The sequence below is a fragment of the Bos indicus genome, chromosome 5 (assembly GCF_029378745.1).
Source record: "Bos indicus isolate NIAB-ARS_2022 breed Sahiwal x Tharparkar chromosome 5, NIAB-ARS_B.indTharparkar_mat_pri_1.0, whole genome shotgun sequence".
NCBI classification, from domain to species: Eukaryota; Metazoa; Chordata; class Mammalia; order Artiodactyla; family Bovidae; genus Bos; species Bos indicus.
The window spans coordinates 99,137,424-99,149,800 of NC_091764.1; the positions used below are offsets into that span (position 1 = coordinate 99,137,424).

At 35.6% G+C, this 12,377-nt stretch overlaps 1 protein-coding gene across 2 annotated transcripts; it reads right to left on the reverse strand.

Moving 5' to 3' along the window:
* Nucleotides 1-2,145: 2,145 nt before the first annotated feature.
* On the reverse strand, nt 2,146-11,340 carry LOC109558578 (NKG2-A/NKG2-B type II integral membrane protein-like). 2 transcript variants are annotated; one of them, XM_070790089.1, is made up of 7 exons: nt 11,070-11,340; nt 9,121-9,231; nt 8,460-8,558; nt 7,912-7,965; nt 7,221-7,372; nt 5,046-5,146; nt 2,146-2,727 (listed from the first exon to the last, which is right to left on the reverse strand). In XM_070790089.1, the coding sequence occupies exons 2-7, from the start codon at nt 9,188-9,190 to the stop codon at nt 2,628-2,630; spliced, it is 576 nt and encodes a 191-aa protein (XP_070646190.1). In that variant the 5' UTR covers nt 9,191-9,231; nt 11,070-11,340; the 3' UTR covers nt 2,146-2,627. The 2 variants fall into 2 exon arrangements, with proteins under 2 accessions (XP_070646190.1, XP_019815494.2); XM_019959935.2 differs by lacking the exon at nt 2,146-2,727 and adding an exon at nt 2,743-4,755 and having other exon boundaries at nt 11,070-11,332.
* Nucleotides 11,341-12,377: the final 1,037 nt, after the last annotated feature.

Below are 12,377 nucleotides of genomic sequence, written 5' to 3' on the forward strand. Positions count from 1 at the left end.
AAAATAAAGTCTGACCCTGTTTCCACTGTTTCCCCATCTATTTCCCATGAAGTGGTGGGACCGGATGCCACGATCTTCGTTTTCTGTATGTTGAGCTTTAAGCCAACTTTTTCACTCTCCTCTTTCACTTTCATCAAGAGGCTTTTGAGTTCCTGTTCACTTTCTGCTGTAAGGGTGGTGTCATCTGCATATCTGAGCTTATTGATATTTCTCCCAGCAATCTTGATTCCAGCTTGTGTTTCTTCCAGTCCAGTGTTTCTCATGATGTACTCTGCATATAAATAAAATAAGCAGGGTGACAATATACAGCCTTGACGAACACCTTTTCCTATTTGGAACCAGTCTGTTGTTCCATGTCCAGTTCTAACTGTTGTTTCCTGACGTGCATACAAATTTCTCAAGAGGCAGATCAGGTGGTAGACGTTGGCAATTTGATTCTTTGTTGTTGATAAAATTGCCAACATCTGTTGGATCATTGGAAAAGCAAGAGACTTCCAGAAAAACACCTTCTGCTTTGTTGAGTATGCCAAAGCCTTTGACGGTGTAGATCACAACAAACTGTGGAAAATTATTCAAGAGATAGGATTACCAGACCGCCTGACCTGCCTCTTGAGAAATCTGTATGAAGGTCAAGAAGCAAGTTAGAACCAACATGGAAGAGCAGACTGGTTCCAAATTGGGAAAGGAATATGTCAAGGCTGTATACTGTCACCCTGTTTATTTAACTTCCAAGCAGGGCACATCATGTGAAATGCCAGGCTGGTTGAACCACAGCTGGAATCAAAATTGCTGGGAGAAATATCAATAACCTCAGATATGTAGATGACACCACCCTTATGGCAGAAAGCAAAGAAATAAAGAGCCTCTTGATGAAAAGGAAATAGGAGAGTGAAAAAACTGGCTTAAAACTTAACATTCAAAAAGCGAAGATCATGTTATCCAGTCCCATCAGTTTATGGCAAAAAAAAATGGGGAAACAATGGAAACATTGAGAGATTTTATTTTTTTGGACTCCAAAATCATTGCAGATTTGACTGCAGCCATGAAATTGAAAGACGCTTGTTCCTTGGAAGGAAAGCTATGACCAAACTAGACAGCATATTAAAATCAGAGACGTTACTTTAAGGTCCGGCTAGTCAAAGCTTGGTTTTTCAGTAGTTATGTATGGATGTGAGAGTTGGACCATATAGAAAGCTGAGCACTGAAGAATTGATGCTTTTGAACTGTGGTGATGGAGAAGACTCTTGAGAGTCACTTGGGCTGGGAGGATATCAAACCAGTCCATCCTGGGGAAAATCAGTCCTGAATATTCATTGGAAGGACTGATGCTGCGGCTAAAACTTCAATACTTTGGCTACCTGATGGGAGGAACTGACTCCCTGGAAAAGACCCTGACACTGGGAAAGATTGAAGGCGGGAGGAGAAGGGGACAACAGAGGATGAGATGGTTGGATGGTGTCACCGAGTTGATGGACATGAGTTTGAGCAAGCTCTGGGAGCTGGTGATGGACAGGGAAGCCTGGCATAGTGCAGTCCATGGGGTTGCCGAGTCAGACATGACTGAGTGACTGAACTGAAACCTGACAAAACAATTATGGTTTTTACAGATGTTAAACAGACAATAAATCTGTATTATAAAAACTTTTTACAACCCATATGAATCAGAATGTCTAGAAAATGCAAATTACCAAATATAGTAAAACAACCATAAACCTGTATAAGCTTAACATGTGTTAAATATATTAAATTCACTGTATAAACCTTCCTACAAAATATTCTAGGAGCCCTAATGGTATCAGTAGTGAATAATAACACTTAAAACTATGCCAGGTCTTTCACCATAAAACAGAGGCTTCCATAGAGCCTTGATAACAAAACCTGTCAAGTTACATAATATCAATGGACTCAGTCCAAACTCTTTGTGATAAGTGGATGAAGAAAATCATCTTAATCTAAATATGATATATGCAGTGATTTTTCAAAGGAAGACAATATAGAAAGATTTTTGTGGTTTTAGTTCAGGAATGCATAATTGGTCAACATTTGAAGGAAAGGGATATTTCAAAAACATTTAAAAAATTTCTCATTCCATTGAAAGAAAAATAGTAAAATAGTAACATGACTGATTGCATACAAAACCTATAAGAAAATTATGAATACTATGGAATTGCTTTTAAGTTAGAAAGGTATATGAAAAAACCTTAGAAAACACATATTTCAGCATGAAGTATTGAAATATTCTTCCCCAGTATAGGAAGGATACTTATAAGACTTTTACTGTACCATCTCTTCAACACTGGAAATAAAAGCCAATTGGGTAAAAATAAGTCAAAAACAAGAAAAACAAAAAAAAGAAAAGAAAAACAAGAAAAAGTTATTGCACCTGGAGGGAAGAAATAAAACGTAGTTATTCAGAGATGCACTATCTATTTACACAAACAATCCAGAGGAATATATATGTGAAATGATAAAATTAATACATACAATCAGAGAAATCATTGGGCACGATTCTATTTGTAGCAGCAACAATTACTACAAATTTAAAAACAAAATTGCTATTTACAAAAGCATGGCTATGAAATGTCCATATTTGTGTGAAATTTCAATGTTGGAAACTATAAAATATTCTAGGAGGATTTTGCTGGTGGTCCAGTGGTTTGGATTACTTGCTTCCCGGTGCAGGGAGTGGGCGTTGGATCCCTGGTCACTGAATCAAGATACCACATGCTGAACAGTGTCACACAAATAAAGAAATAAATAAAAATTGATCAATAAAATAGGCAGAATTTAAAGAAAACCTAATTGATTGGAAGGATAAAGCATGATATTGACTGGAAGAGTCAATATTGTAAGATGATTATCTTCAGAAATTATTTTAAAGATTAAATGCAGTCCCAAAGCAGTTACTTTTTAAAAACTTTATTGAGGTGTAATTTACAGAGCATAAAATTTATCCATTTAAAATATATAAATCCATGATTTTGAAATTATTCACAGTTTACGACCGTCACTACTATCAAACTCTAGAAAGCATTCGTCACTAATCAATTTGCAGTCTTTTCCTATTCCGTCTCCTCACAACCCTTAGTAATTATTCATCTACTTTTGGTCTCTCTACTCCTGTTTTTGATATTACATGGAAATGTGCTCACACAATATGCAATCTTTTAGAAGTTTGAATGCCATAAACACTTGAGCAAAAAAAGTGAGACACAAAAGTAACTATACCTATATTCTGGATGTGTATATGATACTTCAGTGGGGTTTTCCAGGTGGCAACTAGTGGTAAAGAGACTGCCTGCCAGTGCAGATGAGGGTTTGATCCCTGGGTCAGGAGGGTCCTCCAGGGAATATGAAATGATAGCCCACTCCAGTAGTCTTTTTTTAAAAAAAATTAATTTATTTTAATTTGAGGATAATTAGTTTAAAATACTGTGGTATTTTTCTCATACATGGACATGAATCAGCCATGGGTGCACATGTGTTCCCCGCTCCCACATACTTGAAAAGTCTATTCTTTACAACTGTGTCTCTTTTGTTGCCTTGCATATAGGATCATTGTTACCTTCTTTCTAAAGTCCATATATATGCATTAATATAGTGTATTGATGGTTCTCTTTCTGATTTAGTTCCCTCTGTATAATAGGCTCCAGTTTCATCCACCTCATTAAAACTGATTCAAATGCTGGGAAAACCAGTCAACCATATGCAAAAGAATGAAATTAGAACACTTTCTAACACCATAAACAAAAATAAACTCAAAATGGATTAAAGATCTAAGTTTAACACCAGAGACTATTAAAAGTCTTAGAGGAAAACAGAGGCATAACATCCTCTGACATAAACCACAGCAAGATTCTCTATGACCCACCTTGCAGAGTAATTGAAATAAAACAAAAATACAAATGGGACCTAGGTAAACTTAAAAGCTTTTGCACAACGAAGGAAACTATAAGCCAGGTGGAAAGGCAGCCTTCAGGATGGAAGACAATAACAGCAAATGAAACAACTGACAAAGAACTAAGCTCCAAAATATACAAGCAGTTCATGCAGCTCAATACCAGAAAAATGAACAACCCAATCAAAAAGTGGGCCAAAGAAGTAAACAGACATTTCTCCAAAGAAGATATAGAGAGGGCTAATAAACCACACGAAAAGACATGTAGGTTTCTCATATCACAACACCACCTATTACTAGAGAAATGCAAATTAAAAACACAATGAGATATCCTCTCTGCCGGTCAGAATGGCCACCATAAAAAAGTCGACAAACAACAATAGCTGGAGAGGGTGTGGAGAAAAAGGAAACCCTCTTACACTGTTGATGGGAATGCAAACTGGTACAGCCACTATGGAGAACAGTGTGGAAATTCCTTAAAAATCTGGGAATAGAACCACTCCAGTATTCTTGACTGGAGAATTCCTTGGACAGAGAAGCCTGACAGCCTATAGTCCATGGGGTCTCAAAGAGTCAGACACAACTGAACGAATGAGCACACACAATTATATTTCAACTCTTTTTGAAAATCATTCATTATCAGAAAAAATTATATAATTCATTTTAAAATGTATGCAATCAGAATATTATTTCCATTTCATAAAAGGTCAAGTTACCCAAGAGCATCCAAACTCATATTTTAATTCTCAGGCTTATGCTTGCAATGGTATGTATTTGGAAACTGACAGTCTTCTGCTTTTATGCCCCATAAAGATTGTACAGCACAGTTATGTTCACCAGGTATATTGTCTGTTATCCTGTTATGGAAAAATGCATAATTCTGTTAACAATAGCATTTTCCATGCAACTGTAATACAAGATATTTTGAAAATGGGTAATGAAGTCTTTAATAACATTTCAGTAAGCTCTTGTTACTAGGAAATCAGGCTACAGAGTAGCCTGGTTTTCAACATTGGTATCAACATTTTATTAACTTTCAATATCTTCCTTCAGCTTTCTGTAATTCGACTAAAACAAATGTATTCATGTTATTTTAAAAATATTTCTTTTTTTCCTCCTCTATAAAGCATTCTTTTTAAAAACTTACTGTAGTTTGCAAGTTGAACCATTTAGCCACTTCCAAGGACGACTGCGGCCTTCACGAGAGACTTGAATCCACGATATAATTGATAGGGACATCAGAAATTTCTAGCCCAAAATAAAGAATTTTCACTTAAATAGTCCTTATGAAATGTTTTTGTTAATTTTTAAAATGCAAGTCAAAGGATATGTTCTTTCATAGCATCTTTCATTCTTTGAACAAATTGAGCATGTTAGATTTTAATCTAACATTAAAAAACATAGGAGTTGAAAGTTCGAAGTTTTAATAGTGCCATAAATATTAACCAATATCTGTACTTTTGATTCAAAATTAACTCAACATTTATACTTATCAGTTTCACTGTGTTCTAATGTTAATAAGGAAAATTCCTTTTTTTTCGACAGCCATTTAATAAAGGGAATATTTACAAAGACATGAATTAGTTGTAGGGATCCCACAAAAGAATACACCTTGCATAACAACTTGGGGAGACTTACAGCTGTGAACCACATCTAACATTAAGCCTAAGGGATAAGAAGGTGGAGTAATTCAATATGTGCAATGAGGAAAATTCTGATTCATATAATTTCATTTTTCCTCATGTCAAAACTCACATAGTAAGGCTTTAAATAAGTCTTTAGATTCCATGACATTCATTTTTCTGGATATTGTGACAATATCAGTGGATTTCTCTACTATTATATGTTTCTCAGAATTTCAGTTTTAGAGGGAAATTAAGGAAATGAAATTGAGAAAATAAGTGACATGAGAGCCGGATTTGGTTTTCTGAGCCTGACACCATTCTTTGACTAGATAAACCCCAAAGCCATCTGTTTCTGTATTGGTGGAATCCAGTGGACCAGACAAGGGGTCAGAGACTCATTTCTCTCTGCTCCTCCCTGCTAAGTTCAACTGTAAACATGGGAACTAGTGAAAGACAGGAGAAAGGAGAACTCTGAAAGGTGGAAAGAGAAGCGTGATGTGGCTTGAGACTTCCCAGCAGCTCCACTTCTCTGTAATCGCTTATCACTTCTCAGTGATGAGAAAACAAGGTGGGAGGTGAGGGAAAGATAATTAGGGGCATCTTGTATCTCCCCACCAACCAGAGGAAAGTGACCTAGGCCTCTTACTTCCCAAACACCCCATACTTAACCTAGCTGTTGGGGGTGGCACAGGTAATCCGTTCCTCCTGTGTGTTGAGAGAATCGTGTAGGCAACACCAGGTAAGCCTTACAAGGTGATCCATCAGGACACTTACTAACAAGCAGCAGTTAGAGAAATTGCCTCTGTTTCCTCCACTGAGAGACACTAGGGTCGGGTGATAGGGGTGGGGGTGGGACCAGTAAAGGGGGTGTCTTGACTAAAACTACTGAAGCTAAGAAGCCTCTTTATCTCTGAGGGTGTAAGACTCCATCTCCACCCAGCGGCATTGGAAAGAATGGATCTTAACTGTTAAATTCACACATTGAGCTGTGGAAATTTACAAACTTCACACAAATGCAAAAATTTGGAGGAACTGCAAAATATCATATGGCAGTGATGAGACAGGGACAACCTGTATGATTCCATGTCCTGGAGTAGAAAATGGCAACCCACTTCAGTATTCTTGCCTAGAAAATTCCATTGACACAGGAGCCTGACAGGCTGACGTTAATGAGGTTGCAAAGAGTCAGACACGACTGTACGACTAAGCACGAACACGGATTCCATGTATATGATTCAAAAGCAATCAAAGAGATTCTATAATATCAAATGTCAGGACAGTTAGTAAATAAAGAGATGGAGACGTGATAAGATATTACAGAGGGGTGGGGCTGCTGGGAAGTTGAACTTCTATTCCGTGATCTGATACACAATTACATAATTCTATAGGCAAAATCATATGTTTATTTTCTTGATGTATGGTAAAATTAGATACATAGTGTATTTTAGAATTTAATAGTATTTGTAGAAGCATGGTTTTCTATGAAAAGCAAGAACCAGAAATTACCACACATGCATGAATGGTATAAAAATGTAAATAAAGTATCATAAAGTTATATTCCATTGTTTAATGGAATACTAGCAGACCTTAAAATAAACAAACTACAAATATGTACAAAAGCACAAGTGAATCCTAACAAATGTAATGTTGACTAAATGAAGCCTTTAGCAAAGTGTTGGAAACATTTAATATCTTACCATTTCCTCTTCATTGTCTATATAAAGCAGAGTAGAATTCTTAGTAGCACAGGATATCAAACTTTCATTCCATGATTTCTTTTCCAAACTAGTATAATAGCAGTTGTTGGAATATGTAAGCCAGTCTTTTGGACAATGACCACAATGACATTCTGAAGAAAGATTATGAATTACTATTCAAAAACAATTTGAATTTGAAAAATAAAAAATTAACTTACACATATGCATAGACATAAACATGTATGCATACATACACATATATAAAATAACATATCTATGCATCCTCAAGGCTGCATATAAAGACATATAAAACAAGTCTCATTCATACATTCATAGAGAGGGTCTGCTCTCATATCCCAATTTATGTCCCCATATAAAGCAAACACATAGAAATATCTACTAGTTACATGTCTTAAAAATCAAGAAATGAAACTTCTATTTTAGAATAGCAAAATTATTTGTCTTTTATCATATTATAACAGGAGGAAATTACAGCCAATTGCCAACAATGGATATGGTGATCATATTGTTGCATAGGGAGAAAGACTCTCCTATAATCATTATTTAGGAATATTGTTGCCTGTTTTTATAATTTATGTTTTATCCCCAGATCTGTTTCTATCTTCACTAGCCTAAGAGAGAGACAAAATACAAACTATATTTATAATAGAAGTTTGAAATCATTATGTACCTTTCGGGAGCTTTGTTACCAGAGAGATCTTATTCTGTTCTGATATTTGGGTACCTAGAAAAAAATGGAAGTAATCTTTTAAAATATTAACATTGATTTAAATAGATAATAATCATTTTAGTTTTCAGTTTAAACCTGGTATTTGTAGGATTTAGGATGAGCTGGAAAATATTGCTTTAAGAATAATTAATGAGGTAATGAAGACTGGGGGGTGTATATTTCATTTATCTTAATGAAAAGACTCCACCACCTCTTACAATAGTTGGTTCAAGCAATCTCAAGAATTAATTTGTTTTTCTCAATAAGGTGTTTCAGTTTCTTAAAGTATATCTTTGAGTTACGAAATCAGAAATTAGCTGTGTATATATTTAATTTTCCCTACAATCATTCTGTAATTTACACTTTGCTCAACTCATTTGCCATTCAATACTTAGGCTAAATGCATGCATTAAAATAAGAATTCTATTCCATAATAATATGATATTTTAGAGGCACTGACAATCATTAAAATGAAAGGTTCAATCATAATCTTTCAACACTTGACTTACGTGGAATAGAAGTTATCACCCTCACTATAGTATACATCAAGACAAAACAGACGATTCCCAAGATCACAACAATGAGCTTCTCTCGAGTTGATGGTGAATCTGCAGGGAGAGAAAAGGAACACTGAGAAAGGAGTGATGGAGACAGTTATTTTAGAAGAACAAAAGATCCCACATCCGTGAGAATTCAAAGACATCAACTTGGATCCCAAAACAATATCTACCATTGCAATCCTCCTCTCAGAATATACCATTCCTTTTTCAGCGAATATAAGGCTTCACGAGTTGTAGATCAAAGACTACAAATTACAGCAATGCCTGGGTAGGTAGTCCTGGAGGAGGGCATGGCAACCATCTCCAGCATTCATGCCTGGAGAATCCCCATAGACAGAGGAGCCTGGCGGGCTACAGTCCATGGGGTGGCAAAGAGTTGGACACAACTGAGCGACTAAGCACAGCACAGCACATATGTCATATTAGAATATTGTACTTCAAACTCCAGCTCTAAGTCTCATTAATAAAAACATGTAAGCGGGTAAATGCTTTACACTTGCAGGGGTAGTTCCTGTCATTCCATTGACATAACGAAAGGCAATTTGAAAGTTTAATCCCACGTAGGTTTTCTCCTGCTCAGCTGCTAAAATTGATCTTTTCAGGATCTTACCTCTCATTTGCTGTCTCCTGGTGTCCTTAACCAGACTTGGTTCTGAGTAGTTTTCCTTTTGGTTCTTCATCTCTGTGGCTGTTTAATGTCAAGGATGTTGCTCTATGGAAACTTCACATAAGTAGTTAATAAATGGTGTATAAAATCACAAGAAACCTTGAAGAGTTAAACTGGGTGATGTGTGAGATCAGTTAACAGCACTTATTTAGCAACTGAGCAAATCCAAGTTTGGTTCTCATTTCAGTAAACCTTTAGACAACTGTTTCATGATAGAGTAAGTAGTTTTAAAAACAGTATTTGGTGTTTAATAACGAAGAGTGGTGGGAATGGGCGGGAGGTGAGAGGCAAACTGAAAGGAGGGGACATATGTACACCTATGATTAATTTATGCTGATGTATGACAGAAATCAAACCAATACTGTAAACCAGTCTCAATCAGTTAAAAACAAGTAAATATTTAAAAAAATATTCTGTTTGACATAATGTTACTTGTTTATTGGAACAATGAAAATTAGCAGATTACTGGACAAGTTCATGAATAGTAATATCCTGATGAATTGAAAGTCAAAATTCACAGAAACCCTTTAAAATTGTTATAATATCTTTGTTCAAATTAAAGTGCATATTGGAAAAACATGTACCAATTATATAGGTAAGTTTAAAATCCATTAAAAGTTAAAGACAGCTTTCTATGACGAGGGAATAACAGTATTGGCATATATGGTACACTCTGCATTAAACTACTTTAATTGGGACATTCATTAATGAAAAGGGAATGAGATGCTATCAAATAATTCTTCTAATTTGAGTGATTGTGGAGCTCTAAGAAATCATTAAAAAATTAAAGAAATATTTTACATGTTAAAAATGGTACATGACATATTAAATTCTCCAAAAGTTTTTATCATATAAAGACAAAACAATGTTAAAATGACATTAAATACTTATTTTACATGAGTAATTGACAATGGCTAAGATACGAAATCACAAAATGATAAGGAAAAGCATACATCATTTATGGAAGAACAATGTTGGTACAAACTTCCAGGACGATCCTGAGGCTGTTAAGTCAATGAGGGAAGCTTTAGTTGTATCAGCAATTATAAGAAGTCAATAATGTGCCTTAATAATTCAGTTAATGGATTCTGTAGTCAGTGCAATCTACAATTAATTCTGGCCTTCAAATTTACAATGTGTGACCTTTAAAAATTATTTAGTATTTAGCAAATGAGTTCACTAATCTAAAATGAGAATAAAGATATGTATGATATAAAGCAAGTAAAAAACCTAATATTAAATTTGACTTTTATTTTATTTCTTATTTTAATGCAATTGCCATTGTATTATTCATATCAGGCAATGTAATTTATTAGACAGAAATCTCTGTGTTACTGTGATTTATCTTTCTTCAATATTGCGATCAAGTTTTTATAAAGCATTTGATCCTATATAATTGAGGTAATCCAGCATTTTACTGGAGGTACCATATTCTGATTTTTACTTTAACTAGATCAGTGAAGAATTATATTGGCCATTCACAATTCTATGAATCCATTTTAAGATTCTATTTTTAAGGGCTGAGTTAAATATTTAATACTGTATCTAATTATATGTCTATTGATGACAAAATACAATGTTAACTGTCCCTTGTCCTGATGCTACTGATACTCCGTCTTAAATTGCAATGATTAACAAAATCAGTTACACATGTATGTATTCACTTGAATAACGTCTGCAGGCAAGAATTTGAACATTTTAAGAAATCTTCCCAAATACTTCATATTTTATTCTTATTTTCTCCCAAAATTAAAATACCCAAATATCAAATACAGATACCAGTATCTCTTTAATTTGTTTGCTTAGTAATTGTCCCTAAGTCGAACCACATTGGCATTTGTAATCTCCTGCTAAATGAGATGAGGAATTAGAAAGGAGAGGGAAACACATACCTTCTACAGGCCAGAGTCCTGCCTCTTCTCGTGAGTGGCCAGGTTACTGTGAAAATCAAACAATGTCTGTGGTCTTCACAGACTGCCCTGTGAAGGCCCAGAGTGAAACAATAGTGAAAAAAGTACATTCTTATCACCGTGTCACTGAAACAGGAAATTCTTACGCTTGGGTATTTTGAAGACAGGTTATCTCGTCACACAACTCCAGAATATAGGAGACTTTGGATATGTAGTGTATCAGTTAGTTTCTTCCTTGGTGAGTTCCTCTGAGAATTGATTTCACTTTCTAAAAGATATAGGGGGACAAAGGACATGATCACCCTGCTGTTAACTTGCTTTCACTTCATTCATCAATGCTGAACATTTACGCCTTGTCAAGAGTAACTTCAATGTTTAAGTTTACTTTTAGATAAGTTTACTAAATCTAGGCATTATTTATTTTTTCCATATAATCTCATTGTGTCATTTCTATTATAATGCAGGAAATCATAATTCCATTGACAGTTTGTATTTAAGGATACTTGTCCCTAATTCATAAGAGTTACTACATATTAAACTTTTTTCAGTTCAGTTCAGTCACTCGGTCGTGTCTGACTCTTTGTGACCCCATGAATCGCAGCACATCAGGCCTCCCTGTCCATCACCAACTCCCGGAGTTCACTGAGACTCAATGTCCATCGAGTCAGTGATGCCATCCAGCCATCTCATCCTGTGTTGTCCCCTTCTCCTCCTGCCCCCAATCCCTCCCAGCATCAGAGTCTTTTCCAATGAGTCAACTCTTCCATGAGGTGGCCAAAGTACCGGAGTTTCAGCTTTAGCATTCCTTCCAAAGAAATCCCAGGGCTGATCTCCTTCAGAATGGACTGGTTGGATCTCCTTGCAGTCCAAGGGACTCTCAAGAGTCTTCTCCAACACCACAGTTCAAAAGCATAAATTCTTCGGCACTCAGCTTTCTTCACAGTTCAACTATCACATCCATACATGATCACAGGAAAAGCCATAGCCTTGACTAGACAGACTTTTGTTGGCAAAGTAATATCTATGCTTTTGAATATTCTATTTAGGTTGGTCATAACTATCCTTCCAAGGAGTAAGCGTCTTTTAATTCCATGGCTGCAGTCACCATCTGCAGTGATTTTGGAGCCCAGAAAAATAAAGTCTGACACTGTTTCCACTGTTTCCCCATCTATTTCCCATGAAGTGATGGGACCGGATGCCATGATCTTCGTTTTCTAAATGTTGAGCTTTAAGCCAACTTTTTCAGTCTCCTCTTTCACTTTCATCAAGAGGCTTTTTAGTTCCTCTTCA

Coding starts and splice junctions, on each gene's coding strand:
- LOC109558578 (XM_019959935.2), bottom strand. CDS start 9,190: ATGAAGAACCAAAAGGAAAACTACTCAGAACCAAGTCTGGTTAAGGAC. Junction 8,559..9,120: donor CAGGAGACAGCAAATGAGAG/GTAAGATCCTGA, acceptor CTCTCCCTGCAG/ATTCACCATCAACTCGAGAG. Junction 7,373..7,911: donor GGTAACAAAGCTCCCGAAAG/GTACATAATGAT, acceptor ATCTTTCTTCAG/AATGTCATTGTGGTCATTGT.